At 47.9% G+C, this 25326-nt stretch overlaps 3 protein-coding genes; 2 read left to right on the top strand and 1 right to left on the bottom strand.

Moving 5' to 3' along the window:
- Nucleotides 1-1598: 1598 nt before the first annotated feature.
- On the bottom strand, nucleotides 1599-1844 carry GSTUM_00008098001 (uncharacterized protein). XM_002839845.2 has 1 exon: nucleotides 1599-1844. Exon 1 carries the CDS (start codon nucleotides 1762-1764, stop codon nucleotides 1651-1653), a length of 114 nt encoding a protein of 37 aa, XP_002839891.1. The 5' UTR covers nucleotides 1765-1844; the 3' UTR covers nucleotides 1599-1650.
- Nucleotides 1845-1912: 68 nt separating this feature from the next.
- Nucleotides 1913-4063, top strand: GSTUM_00008097001 (uncharacterized protein; the record flags this gene model as incomplete). Its single annotated transcript, XM_002839844.1, has 11 exons — nucleotides 1913-1999; nucleotides 2048-2108; nucleotides 2168-2221; nucleotides 2279-2334; nucleotides 2409-2437; nucleotides 2490-2620; nucleotides 2677-2827; nucleotides 2881-3184; nucleotides 3245-3502; nucleotides 3562-3672; nucleotides 3725-4063. The coding sequence occupies 11 exons, from the start codon at nucleotides 1913-1915 to the stop codon at nucleotides 4061-4063; spliced, it is 1581 nt and encodes a 526-aa protein (XP_002839890.1).
- A 6063-nt stretch (nucleotides 4064-10126) lies between these two features.
- Nucleotides 10127-24817, top strand: GSTUM_00008096001 (uncharacterized protein; the record flags this gene model as incomplete). XM_002839843.2 has 7 exons in its annotated part: nucleotides 10127-10279; nucleotides 10348-10550; nucleotides 10638-11591; nucleotides 11656-12037; nucleotides 12241-12422; nucleotides 12477-12903; nucleotides 24096-24817. The coding sequence occupies exons 3-7, from the start codon at nucleotides 11580-11582 to the stop codon at nucleotides 24815-24817; spliced, it is 1725 nt and encodes a 574-aa protein (XP_002839889.1). The 5' UTR covers nucleotides 10127-10279; nucleotides 10348-10550; nucleotides 10638-11579.
- Nucleotides 24818-25326: the final 509 nt, after the last annotated feature.

Genomic DNA, 25326 nt, shown 5'->3' with positions numbered 1-25326 from the left:
CCGATATGTGCTATCAATAGAGTCGTGTGTCGATATGGCTCTTGTTGTTTCCTGTATCCCGATGCGCCAAATAGTATCATAGGGAGGGTATCTAGACATACTCTACTTTCCACCATATTGAAGTAATACCCCCAATAGCAACTTTCCCTTTGCCGTGTTTAGGTCCGGTCTCGAGAAGTGGAAGGAGAGAGGTCATTATTTTTATGGAGTGAAAACAAAACGAGTGTCCGACCGGGGGGTGTGAAAGAGGAAATACTAGATCTAAAAAAACTGTCAATGCCGTCTTTCAATTGCGCAAGTATACTGCGGCTTCATTTGATTTCCTTTGATAGCGCCCAGGTGGTGGCTTCAGGAATTAAGGAAGTTATGGCTGGGTTAAAACATAAAAATGAAAATCAACTTAGTTAGGAGGCATTCAAAGGAGACCTAATTAAACTACTAGTGGAACGGGTGAATCAGGGTTTTATGTTTTTATTATTATTCCGGTACTACTAACACTCTCAAGCCCAAGGATTCTGGTCACTACTGATTGATGTTCCCCGTCCAAACCTTCCTGGGCGCTAAAGGCTCTTCTGACATACCAAAGATCCTTCATCCTAACTAAGACCAATCCAAGAATTCCGAGTAATGTCTCAACGAGGCAGATGCGGGATCTATCTACTCGAGTACATAGCAAGTGTTGCAATCGAGGGTGACTTTTTGGAGACAGCACGTGATATCCCCGGCTTCTTCATATTGTTGTTTATAAGCATCTCGTCCATATGTAATTTATCGTGTGTAGTATCAATTATGGGCTCCCATCCAATCATCCAAACCATTCGATTTGCGGCCCGTAACTTCCGCACAAAGGTAGTCGTATAAATGGTTCGTATTCGCTGCCGATTGCTTATCGAGTAGCTGGTTCTGCGGGCGGGGCAGTATGTTCCTTGGGAACTTCTAGACTACCGTCATAAATCTTAGGCCAGTACGAGTAGATGATATTCCCACTCTCCGAGTGACATTCTCGCTCACGAACGCCAGAAACCGTATAACGGAGCGATAATGCACATATTGTAGTATTGGCGAGGTGCAAGGGTGTGCAGCACCATCTTTGACGATGTTGTTGTTTTGTGGGTGTATTGGCAAATGAAGGCGTTGTGATGACAATGTCTTATCATGATTCTCGATTGCGATGTGAGTCAAGCACTGTCCGTGAACTAAAATTCGCTCATTGGTTCGACTGGTTAGTGAGGATGGGACTGGAGAGTGCTTGGCGGGTTAGTCAGAGATTGGTATGGTGACAATGGTGCAAGAGCTCTGATGAAAGGCAGAGCTTTCTCGGCACTACCATATTTGAGAGTAGATACTATAGTACTCGCAGGTTCTTAGCAAGTAATTCCATATGTGCTAAGTGATCCGAGATTGTGATATCAAATGCGGTTGTCGTTGGGCGATGAGAGCAAATTTGCTTGTACTGTACTCGTACTGTACTAGTACAGTAACTTAGCAGTGCAGTCCAATAGACGCCGGGAGCTTATTCTTTGCATTCCAGAACCTACTCGTACTCTAGCGTAATAGTAAGCCTCGCGTGGGGGGAGTTAATCCCTGTCCTCGCGATCGGTTTTTCGGCCTCAGCTGGTCGGGGCTCTGAAGAAGTGTACACTACCGGTACTAGTACAGTACAAATACCACGAGTCGCGATTTTTTTATCCAGACTTCCCTGGGCAAACAAAACCTCACGCGACCGAATCCATGGAAGAAAATCACCCTGCTTCGCATTCTCATCTCACCGTGGAATTGCTGGAATTCCCCACCTCTACTCCGCCGTCCCCTTCACCGTCCCCTGCCTCCACACTGCTATTACCTTCACGCGCTGATGGCGGCGCCGAAACCACTCATCGCTCACGGAAACCCGTGAGGAAGAGGAGGCGAAATGCTTCCGGGCGAGAATCAGAAGATGGAGCAACTGCTTCTCGGGTTGATTCGGAGAATGAATCAAACGAATTGGAAAAACCTCACTGTGAGTAGAGGAGGAAATTCGGGAAAGGGGTATCTAATACGTATGTAGACGCGGAAGCGGTGGACGATTGGTTCAACAACAAACGACCGCGACAATTTCCTACGGTTTTGTTTAAGGTTCTTGGAAAGATGGACCAAGAACGGGAGATTTGGTTAAAGGCAAACCCAGGCTATCCGTGTGAGGTTATTGCCGAGGCGTGGCTATCACCGCAGCTGAATCAATGTAAGCTCTTGTTGATTGAAAGTTCTCTTCAAGGGGCAAATGTTGATAATAGAACAGATCCGCACTTTAGAGGCTGGAACGGAATTGCATTTTGGAGGTGGTTGGCAATGTCGGTATGAGTTACCTACAGGATCCTGTTACCATCGCTCATGTATTTTCTAACTGATCTGTCCGAGGCAGTAAATAGACGCCAAAAGATGATCATTTTACACTAATGTAAGGTAACACTGTCGGAACCTTCGTCCTACAGAGCTGACTCCCGTCGCAGCTCTCTTGCTGGCTTGACTCAAGATATTCTTAAAGCGTTGTTGATACATTACGATATCAAAATACAGTGCCTCTACGACATGCTCTTTATAGATGGCTTCTCTGCAAACCTCCACCCCCCATCAGCGAACGGTATAATTAGCCCTTACAAAACCGAGTTTCTGGCATGGCTGAACTTTGTATGATAGTCTTTTCGTTGTGCTTTGACTTCCTTCGACAGGTGCCATTGGGCACCGAACGAAATTACCATATACAAACATTCCCGGAGCTTGAGAATTACAGACGACATCACGTATTATCGTGGAAGTGGGATCCATTTAGCCTGGAGCACAAAGAATCGTTAGTATCTCCAATCACCTTTCCTACGCGGGCTTGCTAATTACTAGCGCTAGTGATCAAGGGTTTGATATATGTCGAGCTGCCATATGGATTCGAAGAGATCTCGAGACGGGTAAAAAGACGGCGATATTCTATAATCAGCCAAAGCGGTCCAAATATATTCCCCGCAAATGTCAGACTCAGTGGCGAATGAGTCAGTTCTGTGATGATATAAATAATCGGGCACGGTCGCGGAAGCCAGAGGATATTGATCAAGAAGATAGTGAGGATATCTTTCACTTTTTGCACCGATACTTCAAATATACGTTCAAATGGACACGGGTACTTGAGTTGAATCAGAGGAAAGTCCGTGCTTTGGTAAGTCAGCTTCCATTAGGTTATATCAAGAGATACGCTAATTTATGTCTCTCGATGCAGGAGGAGGAAGCTTTTACCTCGCCGATGATTGAGACTACGAGAGATATTTATCGACAACAGTCGGCGCTAGACACACATCTTTCGATACTTAATTTGCAGAAGACAATGATTACCGCGCTTTGTAGTCGTGAAGTGCGTGATGATATGTTCTGGCCAAAGGATGCTAGGCTGTTATTTGGAGACATCGAAGATACTCTCGGTGAGAAAATCCTTGACTTTGAGAGGATGAGGAAGCAATGTGATGATATTCAAAACCTGGTTAGTACCTGGAGGACAGACCATCGGCCCTACCCAATACTGAAACCAGGTGCAATTAGATTTTCAATACAATAGCAATTGAAGAAAGCCGGGCGGCAGTTGATCAAGGCCGAAGTATTGGCCGATTAACGTGGATGACTTTTGTCTTTCTCCCTTTATCGTTTGTAGCTGTATTTACCTCTCTGCTATCTGGTCTTCAGCTCCATCATCTAATGAATGCAGTCAATACTCGGGATGAACGTTTACCAGCTGGAACGCACAAGCCTATGGCTTTACTTTGCAGTCTCTATTCCGCTCTTGGCGTTTATTATTCTTCTCCTTGTGCTTCTCAAAGCAGGAATCCTGTACAGCCAAAGTGGAGAAACCGACCTCAACTTTTTCCGCTGGGTACTCGCAGGCAGGCCTCGAAAACAGCGGTTGGCAAGGCTTGACTTAGAGAAGGGCGGGCTAACCGATAAGCTAAAAGATCGGTTGGGAGGCACTGGCCGAGCGCCGAAAGATAAGTTGCCGGCTGAGAAGGGGAAAGGAAAAGGCAATGATAGAGGCAAGAAGCAAGAGTAATGTAGAGTTGTATGGAATAATTTATGTTACGTGTGCTATATATTGTAACCGTTCAGCGACGCTACCAATCTTGAAATAGAAAGACGTTTGGTTATTAAGTGTTTCTGTGGTATGGTAAATTTATCAATAGGAAATGCTCCGCAATTCTCTTCGTTCGGGGTCGCCCTCACACAGATTCACGCCTTCCACACTGAAACCTCGAAATCCATTCTGCAGTTCCATCTAAACCCACCTCCTGTACCCACCTTGGCCGGTTCGCAAACCTCTCTGTAAGACAGCGTGTAGACATCGCCAACCTATACACTCCTCATATACCAGTTGTATATGACGCTTTAAGAGTGGAAACCTGCCACTCTTCAATTATTGAATACTAATTGGGCACTTAGATCGATCGTCGAGTAGAGAGGATTTATGGTTCTGCGGAGAGTACGCTTCTGGCTTTGGTTTTTGTGGTAGCTTTCTTGAGGGTTTTCTCGAGAATATGGCTACTGGAGGCGTTTAAACTAGATGATCAGATCATATCACCGGCTGTGGCGCGCCTCTTTATTTTTCCTCTCCTCTACCAAGTGACTAAATAAGAAGTAGGCGAGTGATCCTAAGCCAGCCCGGTCATAGTTTTGAAGAGCCCGGGTCAGCGAGGTCGAAATTACTCACAGCCGCCAGATGCCCAGCCCAGGCCGGGTTTCGGTTTCGAGAAACCGCTTTTCTGGAGTCTGGCCGTACCTAGCGCAGGACGGACCGGCTAACTCCGACTCAAGCAGCTCTCCTTACACTCATTCCGCCCCCGCTTCCTGGGTCCGGCAAACCTGCGCGAGCAAAAAATTATACGATATATCATACGTTGTTATCGGGATTGTCTTGGTTTAACCTTGTTCATGAGATTTGGGCCATTAATTATTTAGGAAAGTGTTCGTTAATAGGAATGCTAGGATTACGATTTACGAGCGGGTTAACCTTTTGATGGATGGGGTGATAAATGCTTTGCCGATTCCCAAGGTATTGAGTTTGGAGCTGGAGAGGAGGAGGGAACTGCTTGTTGGGATTTTGCCTCGGGGGGATTGTGTGCTTGGCTTGTCACTCGTTCGGATATCGCTGGATGGAAGGCTAACTTGTAAAAGGGTGTGTCCGGGGGCGATGATTAGATTGCTCTTCATGTTTCGCTCTATGATATTACATGAACGTCCCTCCTCCCCTCTCTCTAGACTTACCCCCCACTCATATACCCCAAAGGAGACACCCGCGATCCCCACGCCGTGTCTGGGCAACCCTCGAATTTCTTCTAACAACAATCTGCTCCTCAACCCCCTCAATTGCTCCGCCAATAACCCTCGTCTCTTCTTCCTCTCCTCCGCACTATACTGTACAAACTTCACAACCCCCACAGCCGGCCTCTCAAAGCCCTCAATTTACCATTACCCCCACGGCATCCCTTTCTCCAGCGCCTCCCCAACCTCCGCTCTAGCTATAGCATTCCCACAGCGGATCCCGCCGGCGCACTTCTCCAAAGCCAGCGCACGGGGGGGTGGTACCAGTACAGGGCGTAGGTGGGTAACGTGGGGCACATGAACATTGGAAGGAGGGCCTATTCCTAGGGCAGTGGGAGCGCGGAGGGGATTGTACCAAAGGGCAGAGATGGTGGGACGGGAGCTGGTGGAAGGTATCATAGGATTATGAAGACGATGGTTATCAAGCAAGTTTCGATGAGGCAGACCTTAAGGGGTGTATAGGGGATGACAACGGGTCAAAGTCCTAACGGGGCGTCAATACGTTACTGCGAGGGCCCGATCTGGTTCGAGGAGCTAAGTTTATCTTCTTTTTTACCCCCTTCCCACCCTTTCTTTCTTTCGGCAATGAGAGTCGGTAGCTTTGGAGGGGTTGCCGGATTGATTGATGTATTGTACGATACACAATTCCCATGTCTTACTGGTGGGTTATCTCATTCTCATTCTCCTCTTCTGACTACATCACGGAAATGTACTCCTCCATCCAGCCCAACACGTCAACCCTGCTGGGCCATTAATTCATTCCACCATATTATCATACTCGTGGGAGTTGACCTATATAAAAAATCAAACCCATGACCGATGCCTGGTAATACTTGGTCAGAAGAGTTTATCCCCACTAGCACATTAACCCCTAATCCTAGCATGGCCCCTGCCTTCGACCCAGCCTCAGGGAGGCTCACCGCCAACAAAAAAATTGACTCCCGAGTGATACCGGATGATTTAGCAGTTGCATGGTAACTTGCATCATACTGTATGGGTATGGTGTTGTAAGGTGGGCCCAAGAGGGCGAGGTGAAAACCTTCCGGATATCTCACTACAGATCGAAGGAGAAGGAAGTATGATATCACTTACTCGAGCTAGGGTTTTTAGGTAAGGGGATAGGAGATCTAAGGTTGATGTTTGCCAAGTTTCCGTGTGTGTAATTATTGTCAGGGGGGGGTGATTGACCCCATGGCGCATTTCATAGTTTATTCAAGCCCCGTTCGTTGTCAAAGAGGTATGGAATTTTCTCAGGAAAACAGCCATATCGCCTAGAAATGACATCTCAAAGAAGGCGGCCGTGTTCGCTGGCCAAAAACTCTGCTTTTTCCGAAAAAAAAAAGAAAACCCCCCACTTCACCCTCGAAAAAGAGGATGGGATTGAATTTCTGAACTCTGGGATTGAGAAAATCAAAAGCAACACTTTTCTATGCCAGGGACATAATATTATCATAAATAACCGCATCCTCAACGCCCCGTTCCATATATCCCCGTCCAGTGCCCCCGCCTCGATCCTATGCCTGCCGTCACGTCTTGGCCAAGATATTACGGGAGCGAGGCGAGCGCACATGGAGAAGCGGACAAGCAGGAAATCCGCGCCAACTGGAAAAGCATATCGTGCGGGAGCCGAATGGAGATGTGAGTTTATTTTTCGGAAAGAAGTTTATGGGTGAAAGGGCGAGGGGATTTGTCCAACTCTGTAGCTTTCAGAAAACCCCATCTGCCTCATTTCCTCCTCGGATGGGGTCCTTCCGCCGCTCCGCTTCAAATGTTCAACCCGAACAGGCTCTTACTGTGACTACACTTCTGGATTAAACTTTGATTTCCGCCCACGCGATTTTTTTCCTTACAGGTTGGGATTGAGATGGCCGTGGCAGTAGTGGTCTTTTCCAGAGAGTATCCCACCAACCTGTCGTTTCCGTACCGGGTGTCTTGTTGGCTTGCACAGGGCTTTCCGGAATAGATGTCATTTCGAGGAGTTCTCTTCTGTTCTCGAGTTACCTATCTCCTCAATACTTGACACTTGGGCGGTTTAGAGGAGTTCTCCCCCCCATCTCCACCGAACGTAGCAATATCGAGGATAAGCCCCGCAGTAGTTGCTCAAACTCCAGGCCCCAACCAGGAATAGCAATGGTTGGAGATGGCATGTGCATCTATCTCGCTTGGACAAAAGTGTCCTCTGGACTCGGTGGGCAAAGGGCAAGTTAGAGCCAACCACGTGATTTAGTAACTTCAAGGGGTGCTAGGGTTCGCACCTTATGCAAGCCGGTGAGGGAAAGCATCAAGTATGAGGATTTTCCTCGACTTAGAGAAGTTAGAGTTGAAGCTATGACAGTTTTAGGGGGAAACGAAAGATATTGCATGATTCCCTGGCTCGTATCGTAGCTGGGCGCAACCCAAGAATTCTGCCCTGGTCGCCAGATTACTGGCGTCCGTACGCAAAAGCATTGGGGCCCTTGACACCACCCACGCGCTCAGGCAGGTACTGTACAAGCACTGTACTGCGGCCACTTCCATAAAACCCCGTGTCCCCTGTCTATATTCACAGCAGCCCCTGGGATACCAGTACCAGAACGGGGGGGCGGGGCACCAAGGGTACTCGTCCATCAGCACACTTCCTATTCTCTATATAAGTGTGCTATACGGTATGAAGGCCTGATAGCCTAGAGTCTGGCGGCCTGTGGCATTGTTGCTCCCTTTATTGCACCGTATATAGGACTTCAACCTACCGTATCTATGGATCTCAGAGATAGCTGTGCAGCTAAGGATTTCGCTTTTCGTGTACGGTGGCTGGAGCGGAAGTTGCCGGTGAAGTATGTGCACTGCGATGCTGTAAGACATGGGGTGTTTTAGATAGAGTGGGTGTCTCATTTGTGGAACGGTGGCCTCGCGGGAAGGAAAGTGAAATTGGCTGAGGCTTAAAAAACGGTGATTGTGGTGCAATTTTATGCACCTCGAGTTACGAGTACCGTACATTCTGTGGAGTGAAGCACCGGTAAATTTCGTACAGTACTAGTACAGCATTCGAGTGCAATGAGATAGGTCACAATCACGGTGAAGGGAAATAGGGGGTGGTAGACATTCCTGAGTTCTTGCGCAGTGAATTAGCATGTGGCGAAATCAGTCACCGCTTTTCTGCTGTAACTTAGCGCCCAATGGTGTCTGTCCTTCTGGTGCCTTATGGTGTTGCACAGTGCTGTGTTGTTACAGCTGCTTCACCAAAACTTACAGGCACGATTAAATTTAACCTCCGGGGCTCGGCTACTGTAACGAGTACCCGAGTGGCATTTCGTACCATGTTAGGAACAAAGAAACTCGCCCCCCCCGTGGTTTTCCCGATTTTCGATTAGAGACCGGGAACAATGATAGTGGATCCTGTCTTCTAAACTCTGATGATAAGTGGAGTGTCAAAGGGCAGTTTAGTATTATGAATTTTCTAAAAAATTTTATTGACAAATCCCAGATACAGGACATAAGGTTGGCCTACTTTGTTGCTATGTACTGTACAGTTTTCTGTATGATACTCGAGTGGAATCCCATGGGGGGTAGCGGCCCTAGCACTGATTCTGACCCCCCTTCGGAACCCAGACCTTCGTCCCCGCAGAACAATTCCTGTAACCCGCCCGATATTCAACTATCTGGGTATTTGTGTTGTGCTCTGTCGGGAAAAATACTGGGTTTTTCTCATCCTTTGTTGCTGTGTATTATAGGTACATATTGAAAATCGGTGTTTTGTGCCGTATACTTCACTTGAATCCTGTAATGCCCCGGCGTAATGTCAGCCCCAACCTTCCCCAGGTTGTCCTCGAAGTTAAGCACTCTCCTCTACCGTACTCGAGTAGACTTGGCCTCTCTAACCCCCACATTAAGATCACCAATCCCCTAGCCTAAGGACAAATTACTCCCTCGAGTGTCATGCCGTAGCCAGTCATATGATACCTCCAGCCCATTCCGTCACCAGTAAATACTGGTCCTTCCCCTTCACTGGGGCGCACCTTATGCCTTCTGTTTGTACCATAGTAGCGATGCCTTGGCGCCCCTAATAGCCGCATAAGCGCCGAGGCAGTACGCGATATTATCGTCAGTCTAGATAGCGGGAGCCATAGGGCATATATGCTTCGGGGTAGTATCATATGTAGCTATTCGACAGCGAGGGTTTTTGTTCTGGGGGGTGAGATGTTCGAGTGGTTTTCTAATGGGAGAAATGTGGGTTGGGGGAGTGGTGGGGTGGCATGAGGCTTTTGAGTAAGGTCACACACAGAGAGGCAAGGTGTGAGAGAATGGTGGCTGGATCGGGGTGTTCACCAAGAGCCTATCGAGTGTCGCGACGTTTGCAAAACGGGCTGCCGTTGCATACTTGTACTATCAAAAAAAATTCTGAGGCTCTGGAAAATTTTTGGCTATATTCGGCGGTGGTCCGTTTTATAAACATCACTTGGTGTAGATCGTTTTTTCCCTTTCCTGCTGGGTTGGTAAGGGCTGCCTTTTGCTGGAGAGGAGATATTGACATTGTCTTAGTTAACGGCTGCAATCACAGCAACAGAATAAGAGTAGTTGGGAGGGGTGGGGGTCTCGTAAGACATTCTTACTGCCAATCAAACAATACAAGTATCTACCGGTATTGCTTCGGCAGAGCAACCCGGGACGTACTTGTACTCGTGCAAGTACTTTACAGTACGCTACCACAGAGTCTCGAGCGATTGAACCATGTGCTATGTCGGGCTTGCTATGGCACTTCCTCTAGTTATGCCTACCACCACATTTTAACTGTCTCTCCCGGCAAGGCACTCTATATTTTTCCTTCTATTTTGTCTCAACAAGAGCTAGGCTTACGGTGTTTACCCTAGCACAGCCAGCCCAAGCGGATCTACAGATCTACTCGAGTAACGTCCTAGAATGCTTCGCCCTGGTCCGGAGAGTGACCTACGGTACAAGTACTGTAGCTGCTAGAGTATAACCTCACCCGCTGGTTTTTTTACGCCCCATAATATTTTTTTCTGGTTTGTTTAACCTTAACAGGTGCTACGAATGGTAACACTGGCGGCGGTAAAGCGCTAGACTACGGTACTCGTTCACGAACAGTACGAGCAATGATGGCGGGCGCCCCCAAAGACCCACACTTTTGCTGTTAGCAGAGATATTTTGTTTTTCTTCCAAGCCAAAAATCTCCCAGCCGCCTATGATATCATATTATGGAGAAGAATTCAAATACGGTGGTACGGGTATGCTATAGGAAGTGGGGGCAGAGGCGGTTGAGCCACACCACTCGGATAGCTAATAGGGAAAGCGCACGGGCAATATGATACTAGTAGGGTGCAGCAATCACGTTAGTGTTTTTGGGAGGAGTTGGCGGGGTTCGCAGGGTCATCTACGAGTACCTTTCGTGGCATCCTAGTCATTGATAATTACCATACCTACACGATATCGACAGGACCCCGTCTTGGGGGATAAAAGTGCTTCATTCTAGACAACGTTGTGAGGACATTTCGAAACTTGTTATCACCGTACCGGTACGGTACTTTTGTCCAAGAATGCAGGGAACCTGCCATCGTAAGTCATCCTAGAGAAGTTGGGGGAGGAAAAAGAAATTAACTTCAAGCATGAGAAACGGCACAGCGCGTGTGTGTGAAAAAGCCTTCCCGTGCCCCGCACAACGTCTTCCAAGTGTCTCCAATTATGGAGCCGTCACTCGAGCACCCGAGCACCAGTATGGATGCATGCGATCCACAACTGGAGCACGGTATGTTATCTTGCCCGTTTGACCCAGGATATCTGGTCTAAACTTGCCACGCTTTTAATTCCTAGAATGGGGTGGAAAGGTCCCTTTGCGTACAGAAATTGTGCCTCGAAACATCCCTGCCTCACGGAATTTATATCTCATTGGCTCAACATCTTTTTCCCCGGGTCCCAGATAGGCAATGAGTAGAACTCAAGTGTAAGGGAACTGTCAAGCGTTGGCTAGCACACTGCTTTAGCATGCCACAACTCAGCCATATCAAATAGACCCCCCTGACCTGGAATTAGGGATAATACCGGTATTGGGCTACCTTTCCTGGTCTGGATAGCATGGCTGAGAGGTTACGGGTGGCCCACAAAAACAGAATGGTTGCTCGAAAAATGCGGGGCTAGTTTACTGATGGCTCTTATGTGAACTATATCTCCCGTGTCCTTTCACCTTTACTCCGTCGCAACTTTTCTTGCATTTATTGATCACCCGCAATACATACATAATCCCTTTCACATCCCCAACAATGTCGTATCAGGTAAGTCATTGGGCTCTGGGGCATCACAGGAAGAACCTTTACTAACAATTGCTATCATTTCTAGCAGTACGGAGTCGGCGAATATTGGCAGGGCGCACCAGAAGGGGCCAACCCAAATCCACTAGCTGAATACAATCCCAGCCCCGAGGCAGCGCACACTTCCCAATCTGGACCAGGATATAATCAAAAAGAGTCTGATCAAAGTGGTGGGCTCGGAGCATCTGGGGGGGGGATATGGGGAATGAAAAGGAAGACCTTTATAGTTGTGCTGGGGATCTTTATCATCCTTATCATCGCTCTAGCGGCAGGTGTCGGGGGGGGAGTGGCAGCGACCGTTGCGAAAAATAACGACAGGGACGCACCAGAGCTGCTAAAGTCATCTGCATCGGCAGACCCCTCATACGTACCCCCCGAACTGCAGAACCCGCAGTCCATCGACAAATTGGGTTAACTCGGGGATGGAACAGTCAATCATCGGCATCTAGTAGTGAGAGATCCGGTAGCGAGAGATCCAGTAGTGTGAGATTCAGTAGTGAGAGATTCGGTAGCGAGAGATCCAGTAGTGTGAGCGCCCGGCTAATAACTTCTACCATCTCTATCTCTGCGTCTCCCACTCCTACACCGATTCTCAAGAATACGCCGCTTGCAGCTGTCAATTGGGATAGCAGCTCTATTCAATTATTCTATAAAGACACGGATCACAACATCAGACGCCTAGACTACGATGGGTCTAAATGGGGGAAACCAACGCCACCGATCTTTAAACCTAGGGACGATTCTGGGATTGCTGCGATAAGCTGGTTTGAGGAGGGGCCTCCACAGCGACAACAGGTATGTACAGCATTAATGACTCCATCACTTCCTCATTCTAACGCTCCGTTTTAGGTACGAGTGTACACTCTGAATGTAGGCAACTCCCTAGTGGAAACTGTTTGGAATAGCTCTCAGCCCGGAACATGGGATACCAACCTTTTATCTTCAACGCTAGATCCAGCTGCAGCGGGAAGTCAATTGACGGCCTACGCCTGGAATGCAAACGGGGTGCAGAACATCCGAGTTTATTATCAAGGACAAGATGGGTACATCCGGGAGGCAGTTTACACCAGCGGCTCGGGTGCCAGATGGAGAAAGGGTGATGCGCCAAAGATAGAAGATTTCCCACAAGCAAGGAGTGGCAGTGGGTTGGCTGTTCTCTTGTTTTCGGATAGGAACCAAGCAGAAGACGCGAGTTTATATTACCAGAACATGGACGGGAAGTTGGTGTCTTATGATTACAAGAGAGCAGCGACCTTCGTAGAAAGTTGGAAGAAGTGTGTGTCACTCCACTCTATCTCCGAGATCGGACACAAGATCTCTACTAACAACCTTCCTCCAAATAGCAACCATTGACCACGGTTCCATACCAGACCGAGCACATATTACTGCTGTGGTTAATAAATCTGGCAACCAGATACTACGAGTATACTTCACCCAAGATGCGATGTTGAAGGAAATCTGGTGGGACCAGGCAGGAGGATGGAGGCAATCGTGGAGCATGGCAGTGGCGGCAGCGCCTGGCGTTGCCGCAATATCATACTCTGATGACGTTCGAGTCTTCTTCCAGCGCAGTACGGAAAACATTTCATCAGAGAGCTTGAACCGGAAGAGGAACAAATGGGAGCTCAGTTGGGTAGGGCATGGTCCGTAGGCGAAGATACTCTAGCTTATGCTGTGCACAGAAGGGCTGCGAGATGTACGATTTCATTTGTCCGGGAGGGAGTTCCGGATGATTTATGGAGAGTTCGTTTTGTTTGTCTAGTATTTGCAGCTTTATTTTGGGGTATAAAACGGCGGGGTTTTTTTCTTCCCTACAGTTCCCCCATTTATTGGGGACCACTTTTCAGTCTGGAACACGAATTTGGGGAGATATTCTTTGATATTTTCTCAAACCCGTAACTTCCAACCTCTTGAGCACTCGACTCGAGCTATCCGGAATATTCGAGCGACTTTGTTCTCTCGGGTTCGTTCAGTTTGTCAAATGTTTCGGAAATCTCAATATAACTCTACCAGCCAAGTTTTCTAGCATAGCCAGATTTATATTACAATAATAATACACCTCAAACCGGACAGTCTCTCGCCATCGGGATGTGTTGTCAGGAGGTCCGCACCGCAGTAATGTGCACTTACTATCATATCTCATGGTTCCGCTAACAATAAACCAACATTAGGAGAGACTGTAACCTAGAAAAAAGAATGGCATTTGATATATCGTAAGAAAGGGGATTAAAGGATAGTTTTACGAGAAGGTTCCTGAAATCTTTATATCCATAATATTACCGAATCACATCGCGGTCACTATTGAATAAGTCTGAAGAAGGATCCTTCTACATCTCGTTTTCTTTTTTCTAAATACCGCTAGAATGCCGTGCAGCACTGCACTGCACATGGAAGTGGAAAAAGAAAAAAGAAAACAGACAAGAAACTAATTTAAACATTAGCCAGGCAATCCTTTCATATTTTGGAAAGATCTCATCAGGTCATACTTTTTTATATACCTCCCCCATCTTGTGAGCAAAAGGGCTCACTTCTGAGTAGCGCATACAGTTTCGAGCTACAAGGCCGATGAGTGAAAACACAGCTTTCACTTCTTTTCAAGCTTTCCAAAATCTCATTCGCGGTGCTCACTTTCCCAACCGAAATCTCTCCAGCCCAGCCACGAGCAGAGTCATTCAAGTTCCCATCTTCAAAAATTAGACCACCGATGCCACCACCGGTATGATAGAGTACCATCAAACGAGCTCAAAAACCCACACACACATCCCCCAGCGCCCCCAAGACACCCCCATGGCACATACCTCCTCAACCCTCACGAATACCCAACCTACCTGTAGCTCTAGCTCGACCACTCACCACCCTATCCGCCTCCCCCCCCCCAGGGGGTTCCCCCATGAATTGGAACCTCCGCAAATCGGGCACTGTAGGACCTATTCCGGGAGAAGTACCCTTTGCGAAGGGGGTCGGGGAAAGTACAAGGGGCCGCCGGTATTTAGTTTTCGAACACGCTAGAGTGGCTTACCAGCGGAAAAATCATTAAAAACTGGCGAGGTCGCGGAGATCAATCTTTGGTAGTATAGATACACACCCAACTGTCTGCTGTCCCCTTTGGGTTAGCGCTCAGATTAGGTAATCTCCGTACCGAATCAGGGCCTGGTCTTCCGTTGCATCGGAATGTTCATGTCAAGTTTTATTATCCTGGTATCACCTGTGGATTGAGGGTCAGGGTATGCGGGGTGGAGCCCCAAAGGTTTGTACAGTACTTTGTATCACACTCTTGGGATTATGGTGAATTGACAAGTTAAGGGATTTCCATTAGAGTAATAATCTGTGCACCTTAACTTAGAGGGGTAGTATCCACTTGAAGTATCTTTCCGTTTCCTGCTTTCTATAGGTCGGACCCCCGAAGCCCAAAAGGTTCGGCTCAAAGCACTAGTCCCAAGCAAACTGATATGGTACGCATACAAAATACACTCCACTCCGCACACCCACGGAGACCAATGACACCATTCTGCATCTGACTGACTGCCTACCTGCACAGAACGTGACATGCGGTAGGAGAAAAGGAAGAAAAAGGTGAAGAAGGGCAAAGCAAGGAGTTTCATCCACGGGTACAGAAGTGTTCCCTCACCCTGCACGATATTTAGGCAACAACCTCTGACAATAAACATGTCTGTCAGGCAGTCTGGAATAATCTGCAATCACGGCATATCACTCGGTATCACAAAGACCTGTTGCGGCATGATGCGCGAAATGGTCAATAGGTGAAGATAGTGTTTCCGTGTCACTCTGCTTTTGCGAGCGTGTTGAAAATGGCAGTTAGATACCCGTGACTTGAAACTACGGTGGTGTGCGTACCTCTGGTATGAGGAACCGTAAGTGGTGAAAGGTTATCACCTCAATGGTTCCCTTTTTCTTTCTTTCTTTCTCTCTAAGTCAATCCTCTCCGCCCCTTCCGTCCTGTGTGCAGTTCTCCTCGCTTCTTTCTTGTCTCTATATACAATACAAGGTTCCCCCATCTTCATCAGAGCCATCTCCATCCACTGCGCAAAACCCTCCTTTCGATCATTACCACTGCAATACCTACCTATTTTATTTACTCCAATTTCCAACAGAACATGACCCGGAGCAAAATCCGAACCTGCGGGGTAGCCCACTATGCAATGTAAATTCTTGTGAAAGAGGTAAAATGTAGAAAGATACAACCCGCCCTGGTTAACCCCCCCTCTAAACTCTAAAAGCCATTTCTCTATTCCCTAAACACGACCTCCCATTGGCGATAACTCCCGTATCATTGCTACTCCCATAGTCTGAAAGGTCCTATACCTTGTTAACTTTCATCAGGTTGAAGGGCTCCCGCGGGGCGGAAACACACCTTTAGGTCTTGCTAACGCTCCTTGTGGTGTTTCGGGAGTAATGGAGGCTTGAACAAACTTAATGAAGGCAATCGTGAGCGTTCATATCATATGTACAGAGAAATCACTTTTTCTCTCTGCCGTACACGATTCGCCACCTTCCTCGCATGGTGGATTACCGTTGTTTCGTCTTGAGGGAGCTACATTTTAGTATGATGAGTACAAAATGGACCCAATTACACCCCCTAGCCCTCTCAATCCCCCCAACGCCGACACCCCCGCCAGCGGTCGAAATAGCGGAGCCCAGCGAACTTGTACACACCCGGTCGACTTGCAAGAAACTAGCCGACGCCTGGAGGTGCTCGCTTCTGGAAACGCTCGTCTTTAAAGACGGTTACGGCGCGCCGGTGCTCGCTCGGGCACAAGAACGACAAATCCTCACTGCTGCCTACCACTTTTGGCGGGTCGTTCGCAAAACGAGCTACATGTCGGAGTTGGACGACCTCGCGATACTCAAAGTGGCGGAGCTCGTCGAGTTATTCCTGGACCTAAGGATTCTCGAAAAGATGGATGATCGGGTGCAGGTTCTCACGGCGAAGACTTGCCTGTAGAATCGTAATCGTGCAAAGCAATCGCGTTTGGGAGTGTGCGTGTGATGGATCTTCGGTTGGTTAGGGAGCGGTTTAGGGAGTAGAGTAATGAATGAATGAAGAGGTTTACCTGTTTTCTTTTTAAATATATCATAAATAAATCTGTGTTTGCTAGAGGTTGGCGTGAATGGGTAAATATAATGTAATGTAACGGTTTCGCTGGTCGCACTTCAAATATACGTTCATTTACCGGGGGTCTTTCAGGGAATGGTGATGTTAGGAAAGCCATCTCGCCTAGGCAGGATACGGGTAAACATAACAACCCGCTGCGACACTGCCATACCGTACGAAATCGAGATCACAAGAGAAAGAAAGCGACCACCGACAAAATTGATTCATTATTCCAGCGGTACCTGTAGCCAAAGGTAGACTAACGCAGTCATCGCGTCGATTAGTGTTCTGAGGATGGGGGCTCAGGCAGGGATTCCATGGAGGGGTGAGGTGCAGTACTAGCAGAGGCGGGGGTTGGAATGGGGGTTAAGGTGTAGTAGTGATGATACCATGGGTTCTAATTCAAAAGAGTTCTGTGGTCTAATACTGTATTTACTCTGTCGATTCGCTATCTCCGAATATAACCTTCGTAGTACGCTCACGAACGATTGTTGATAAGGCAATGCAGCTCTCAGCAAAAGATTATTATTAGGTCACGATCTCTTAGAGGATGGTGGCGAACAGGGGTGCTTCAAGGGATAAGGTGGAGTCGCCAAGGTTAGGGTTACAAAAGATAACTTGTAATTAATCCCTATCGCATCATAAGTATCGTAAGATGCAGCGTTTGTACGAGTATAGCCAGCGATGAGTCCAGTCCACAGCTTCGAGAAGGTAATTCCCAAAGTCGTATCCGGCGTCGAGGCCATCTAACCCCCAGTTTGCCCCTAAAAAAAAAAATTAATAATTCCAAACACTACCTACTCGAGTACAATACTCGTACACCACCCTCTCCTCTCCTAGAAATCTATTTATCAGGGATAGCTCTGCGCTTCAGGATTTGTCTCCTGGATATGACCCGGAGGTTTTCTAGGTCGAAGACGACGCACCCCTGTGGGTTGATGCCGGGGGGGGGGGCAACCCCCAGCAAAGAACTCATCAAAAGTACCGATAATACGGAGGTATAGCCCCTAAGTATTGTATATTTTACTAAGGACTGGTGTTCCGCTGGCGGGGGTCAGTGAATGAATAGGGTAGTCATCATACCCAATTCCATGCTTCTGCCCACGCTAGCCAAACCCCCATTGCTAGTAAAGTATACAATATTTAGGGGCTATGCCTCCGTAGGTGAATTTTCCTGAGCAACACAAGGTGGAGGAAGGATTTCCTATAGATCAAATTAACTTTTTAGTAAAAAATTTAGTACGAGTAGCAGGATGAGAAGAGCCTTGCATATTGTTTGGGGTTGTGGGAGGTCTCGGCAGAGGACTCGGAGCCCCAGCTGGCTTCGCATGACTATCCACAGACGCGACCCGATCCGCTCCCTCTCCCGCTTGTAAGACTTCACTTGAATAACTACCCGAACCCCCCTCGGACCCGGCCAACCATAACCTCGCATCTAAATGGAGCTAACCTGCGGGTTCCGACCACCCTGACCCAGGATGACAGACGGATACTTTGTCTCCTTGGTCCAATCTGGACCGGGAAGCGGCACAATTGTCAAATCTCCCTCCTTTGCGGATCGATGAAACGGGGGGACGAAATTATTATACTCCAGTGAACCTAATTAGCTAGATTTTTCACATTTTGACAGGGCACAATTGATAACAAACCCGGTGATGGAGATATCCCTATCGTACGAACTCAAACTCTTGGGGTGGCTCCGCTCGCTAGTGCATCCGAAATTTCGGCAATCACCCATTGGGTGGGGCACTCGTGCAGTGCACGGGGTATAACGACTTTTAAATACCTTTCCGGGGCGAACCAGTGCCTTCTATAGCCGGGGTTCAGTCAAGCAGAAAAGAAAGAAAAAAAAGAGGGCGAAGGGGTAAGGTTACCGAAACGTGTACTCGCGCTTCTCAGCCAAGATTTGCCTTTCCCATTTGTCCTAGTAATATTCTGCCCAGCAACATGCACAAGGACAGCGGCCGCCGGTTTGTGAATGATCTGCAAAACCTCAGGTTCCCCAGCCTTAGCCGCGGCAGCGGGCGCTTCCTTCTGGATATCCGAAAGGTCGGTCGGAACGGTGATCGCTGCACCAGTAACCTTGCGCCCTAAAAAGTCCGACGCCGAGTCTCTAAGCGGAATAAGGTGTCTTGTGGTGATGTCATTGGTGCTAACGGTGGAAACAGTCTTGTCATCTGCCTGCTGGATATTGGATGATGGCAAGCCATCGATGTCCATTGAGCAGAGTTATGGCTATTCGTAAGATCGATCTCGGAGTGCTTCTTCCCAAGGAAGTCCCGGAAGTACGCTACCGTGTTCTTCGCATTCCAAACTAGATGCAGTTTCCCCTGTGTTCCATGGTGCTCTTCCGAACCAACCAATGATAGCACTGAAGGAATTTGTCGATCTAGCGTCTTCCGTCAGCCTCTCATCCCATCAACATCCATTCACCCGTAACAATCGAACCTCCTTCATTCACGATAACCTCTGCTTTGCCATCCTACGTGTCGTCGGTCGGACCCCCTGGATATAGAAAAACAAGTACAAACTGGATTTGTATAGGCAATAGAACTTGTAGTGTTCCTGAATGCGATCCCAATAATCGTCTTTGTGCCGTCATCAATCTACGGACTCGCCGGCGGTGAAGGTGAGGGATTTCTGGACATCACCCACAGTACGTATAAGTACACGGATAAGGCCCGGTTTAGATACGACCGTTCCGTTCCGTTTCCCCATACAAAGTGATCGTTTCCGACCATTTCAAACCGGGAGGACCGCCATTTTGGTATGGGAAACGGTCGCGAAATGGACCTGTCATAGAAACGGGCCCTAAGTATATACTATGGGTATTAGTAGTGGTAGCGGTGGTGGATGATGGATGGAAAGGTGTGGTGGGGTGCAAGAGAAGGTGGGGGTGGTTGTTGCCCATAAGTTTTTCTGGGGTTGGAGTTTTTTTTCTTTTTTTCCTCGCTTTAGCGCCGATAATTACCCAGCAAAAATTCACGGGAAAGTTGGTTGGATGGTTGAATTTGCGACGTCTACGAGTGAGGGGTTATGATGGCAAGAAAGAGATTTGTTCAGCAAGTATGGTATATACAAAAACAACGATATTTTTCCTGCTGGGTTTCCGGGGAACTTGATTTTCATTCTAAGTGTGAATACCTAACCGCAGCTGGACTCTGCCTTCTACGCAGCAAACCTTTCTCCTAGATGTCCCCTCGTCCGAACCACTACTCTCTATCTTAGCCCTCCGAGACATCTCTGTGCGACTGTATGTGCTCTACAGTATGGGTAATGATATCGCGTCCCTTAACAAGGAAAAACGTGGCGCTTACCACCTCAAAACTCAAAAATTGAGGTCCGAGCAAAAAGATATGAAGAGCAAAAGGATAGGGAGAGCAAAAGGGAAGCAAGATCAGATAGAAGGGAAAACCGAAAAGGTAGAGGTAAGCGCAATCGTTAGGATTTAATATAAGAAGAAACTCCTATTCTCCCGGGATCTGAAAAAAAAATTTTCGCCAGCAAATTCTAACCGGCGAGCCACCCAGGTAGAGGTAATTTTCGCATATCGTTATGGGGTCTGTTCGGGGAGTATTAGTTTTGGAGGGCCCGCACTGCAATATAAACAAGCATTGAAGTATCTCATCCTCCGGCCGAAAAGAGTATCATATTATGAGTGAAGTTAAATTCTTGCTAAAGAAAAGGGGAGGACTTGATGGAGAATGAATCACCTAAATTACATGGTTGAAAGTTTGAGAAGAGAAGGGAACAACATCAGGAGAGGGAAATCAAAAAGAAAGCTAAAAATGAAAAGAGAAAAAATGAAGCTGGATGAGGGGGGTGGGAGAAGAAAAAAGAAAAAAAGGGTTGAAGGAAAGGGAAAGAAGCCGGTAAAAGACAACCAATTTTTTGGGCTTCAATATGAGAACTGTTATTCGCATGAAGTCCAGAATCACTGGTCTTTTTTTCTTTTTTCTCTCATTTTTCGTTTTGCGATGTGTTAAGAGGCAAGCCTCCTAAATACATTAAATTTTAGAGATAATTTTATTCACACATTAGTTGTTGGGTATCATATATTTAGGATAGAACTGCGCCGCTTGCCTCTCTTAAGCCCAACTATGATACTATGATAGATTAACAGTCTTCATGAAAAGACCCCCGGCAACGCTTTAGCCGCTCAAGCCACTCGTTCGTGGACTCCCCTGCCCCCATATAGGGCCTTCATTATCCCTTCGCTCGCATGCCCAATTTCATGGAATTTTAGCACGAGAGTTAGAGGGATACCTGGCTTGGGGGAGTATGGCTGAGGTGTTCTGCTTGTAACTCGGCCAGTAGACGTCGCTAGCCCCAGGGGATACGGAGATTTCGCAAGAATTTGGGATCGTTATCCTTGTGACAGGCTTGTTTACTGGTCTGTATACTCACCCAAAGGTCTTTCGTCCACTCTTAGCTAGCGCGCAGATTAGGTAAGCGCTACTAGTACTTGAGTACTAGTGTCTTCTCCTAGCGGTCCGTCATCCACCTTTGGTTAGTGCTCGCATTAGGTAATCGGCACAGCGATTTACCATACTCGCCCAGCGGCCTATCCCCGCAGAATTAGTTCAAAGTTAACGTTGCCGGATTGATTGATAAAATGTCAATTTGGAGTGATTCCGGGATCGCGCTGTGCGATGGGCCAGGCTTGAGGGCCTGTGAGTAGACTAAATGGAAGCTTGGTCTTCCGTTGTACGGGGATCTTAATGTGGGTTTTGTTTGCGTGGAGCGCTAGGACCAGCTCTCTGTACTCTCGGGATTATGGCGAATAGGCTTTACAGGCGTATTGGCTCTGGACAGATGTATTGCGGACTCTGGGGGGGTGGATTCATAATATTAAGTTTGTCAGCCAGCTGGGCGGGTGGGAATTTGGGCGATCACATACTATTACTCGGCGTCAAATGAAAGGAATGAAGTGTAGTAAAGGATGGAAAACTTCAATTGAGTGATGACCGATGCTTCATCTAGTACACATACTTAGTACCCCCCCCCTTAACCATATGGTACACAGAAAGTTTTAGTCCCCGCGGTCAATGGCGCCTCCGGCGTTTAGACTGTGTGAAAGTCTCCCTTTCCTCCCATACCCCTGCCGCTTCCATAAGCTTTTGTGCCCGTTGAAGGGCTCTGTCCCAGGTGGTATTTTTTAGGGACTGGGTAACGTATGCCTGGAGTTCGCGTAAACAGAAGGTGATTGGATCCTCAGGATCCATGCCTTCAGGGAGATCATTACCGAAGATATCGCGTAGGGTAATCTGAAATTCCTGGGGTCTAGTACAATCGCTGGCGGGTAATGGGAGAACTGTCGAACTAAAAAAATCGACGATATCTTTATAATCCTCAGAGGCGCGAAAAAAGTGCAAGGTGGCCGTTAGCTCTCCAATTAAGGGCTTTTGCAGCTTGGCTCGCTGATTGAGCTGCTCTAAAATTTGTGCCAAATCTGTTTGGCAGGTTGATTGGTCTATACTGTCGATCGCGGCTTGTTCTTCAGTTTTGCTGCTCCTATCGGCGATGTCGCCCTCTGACCGAGGCCCCCCAACCGGGTCATTCCTTGATTTGGCTTCGACAAAGGACAAAACAATAACAATTTTGGTCTGCCCTTTGGTACCAAGAAGCCATAGACGTGTATCCTCCATGAGATTCTCCCAGCCCTCCGACCATCCAGTCTCACAAACAATCGCAGGAAACCTCGAGCCGTTCAATTGTGCGAAGGCATCTGGAATTTTTAAAGATGCACCACTCCAATCGCCTTGGAAACCTCGAAACGCTGAACAGAGTTAGCTAGATTTTTAAGGGGATTTGGGGTTACATACAAGTGCCTGTGCCAACAGAAAACAACTGACTTGTTTTTAGTGATCCAATTTTTCCGGCAAGAAAGGAAGAGAAAGTATGATTGAAAAAATAGTGGAGGGAGTCGTGGGTGGCGGTCTACATGCATTTTATAATAAGCCGCTCGGTAAGGGAGTTGTACTCATAATGGATATGTTTGTTATCTTCGAGTTCCGGGTTTTCGGAGGTCCAGTTTTGGAAGTCCTTTATTGAGACGTGTTCCAAACACAGGTCATCATCCACTATTTGGAGTAGTTCCAATATTCTCGGCTGCCGCAGTTCTCGGAGGGTAAAGGCGGGTTTCATTGAGAAAGCCTTGACCTCGGAGTTGGAAATGCCAATAGTGCCCGACGGCCTGCTGTTCTTCAGAAGAATAGGAAGTTCACCGAAGGTGATGCGAGTGGAACCGGTGTGGGGAATTGAGGTTGGTTTATGGGGGGGAGGATAGAAGATCGGAGTTGAGAGTTGGAAGAGGCATGGGAATCGGCAGTGGTGAACTGGCCTTTCTTTTTTTCAAAGGGGTCGGGGTTTCCCAGAGTTTTAGAGCAGGTGAGGGATGTACTATTTTTGGTACCAGTCGGACTCGACTCCCCAATGTGGGTGTGTGGACTCGGTAGGTATCATAGCTGGATGAAATACTGCCACCTCTAGCGGGAATAGGCTCTCGATCACCCGAACCTAGTGAGAATCCATTAGACCACATGCTTCAAGTAAAATTGATAGAGAAAAAAAGTAAGAGGATTCTAAACGATAGCAGAATGAGGAGTATGAAGAGATGGTTAGGGGATGATGGAAAATGCAGCGAGGAGAGAAGGATAGCGAGGGAGGAAGCGAGAACAGGAAGATGAGAGAGGTGGACGAGAGTGAGGATATTATCTTACCCATATACGCAAGCATTTTAGAGATGACGGATTTTTCGTCATCTTCCTAAACCTCTCAAGTGCCACTGCCTTCCTCGCTGCCTCACCATCATCCTTAGACTCGATCTCAATCACCCACCTTTTCTCCAACTTCTTTATGATCCCGTGTGAGCACAGAAATTCCCGCCGCCGTGCTCCAATCTCCCACTACCAACCGGAACAAGCGCCCAATCTCTACAATGCACCCACGCAGATATATGTACACTGGCCTTCGGAGTTAGAAACACCAAAAAAGAAAGAAATTATCTATGACCACCTCTCTCACTTAATCATCCGTGAAAAGCCACTCAATCGCTTTATAATTGATCTTCTTGGAATAACTCCTGCGCATGAGCATGTTCTTCACAGTATTTCGATCGCTGTTACCGACTGGCAGGGTTTACGGATGGGGAACATTCAGGGTATGTGATTATTTTTCCCTTTAGGGTTAGTAAGGTTAATTTATTGTTTAGTGTGCCGACGGCATTCTCGGATTCAATGAGAGGACTAGTGTACGTACAGTACAGGATGTTCCAGTCCTGCTACCTACGCTCAGGAACATCGTTCGGGTCATTATTGGTACTAATCACGTCCTTGGCCTTGCGAAGGAGTGAGACGTGTACGCGTGGGGCAACGGTCAGCAATCCCAGCTCGGGAGGCGTGTCTCTGAGAGACGTCGCCTCACCGGGCAGAACCCTCGCCAGGTGTCCCTTCCCCGGTACCAGGTCACCTACGTCGCTACCGGCTCATACCATTCTTTCGCAATTACCCGGGACTGTAGGGTCTGGGCATGGGAGCTCAATCAATATAGACAATGCAGGATATACGGACCTCCGCGCGCTGGTGTAGAACACACAGTAATTCCCGTTCCTACCATCGTGCAGAGTCTTGCAGGGTACACGATCGTTCAGATATCCGCCGGGGAACATCACTCAACCGCCCTGACCGAGACCGGTGAGCTCCTGGTCTGGGGCCGTCTTGACAGTAGCCAGCTCGGTATAGACCCTGCGGCGCATTCAGCGGAAGATTGCGTCTGTGACGTGAGGGGCAACCCCCGCTATCTCAGGACCCCACATGCTGTCTCCGGCATCAGGTTCTCCACCATTGGCTGCGGCACAGACCACAATGTTGCCGTCTCGATGGAGGGACAAGCATACTCTTGGGGCTTGAATGCCAGTCATCAAACCGGCCTCGGCCCCCGCGCGTGTGATGAGATCATTACCCCTACAAGGATTGAAAACACGGCCACCAGAGGTGTCAAGATGACCTTCGCCGCTGCCTGTGGGCAGTTCTCTATCTTCGCAGGAATTCCCGCAGAACCTGCTAGTTGCGATTAATCAGGTGCCGATACACATGCCGATGATGCGGATGCTGATGATGATGAGGAGGAGGCAGTGGAGGAGGGGGATGAGGGAGGGGATTAATAGGGGCCGCTGGCAGATCGGATGAATGGGACCCTCACAACTGGGATTTGTACATCTATCAACATGTTACCTTGTAATAATTAATATAATATTGTTGCCTCTTGATCTAGGTCAGGCAACGACAGGGGCACAACGAATCTTCTCCATACTGGGAGTGTGCGTGCCTTCCCTATTTCCTTCGCTGAACCTGTTGTATGGTTTAGGTAGCATACAAGACTGGGGCTCTTCGTAATGGTTTAGGATTATTGATTTGGCATTATACTGCGTAGTAGCTGTAGTTGGGGCTAGACCGCCAGTCCTTTATATAGCTACGAGTAAGCCTGAGTCAATGGTATGACGCTATTATTGAACACATACTATGGCCTGCCATTTGGATCGAACATGTAGCCTATCTCAGGAGTCCTCCCGCTCGCGATCGCTGT

This window comes from Tuber melanosporum, assembly GCF_000151645.1.
Source record: "Tuber melanosporum whole genome shotgun sequence assembly, scaffold_42, strain Mel28".
NCBI classification, from domain to species: domain Eukaryota; kingdom Fungi; phylum Ascomycota; class Pezizomycetes; order Pezizales; family Tuberaceae; genus Tuber; species Tuber melanosporum.
The sequence above is the reverse complement of the archived record's forward strand: the minus strand, read 5'-3'. Positions and strand labels throughout refer to the sequence as shown.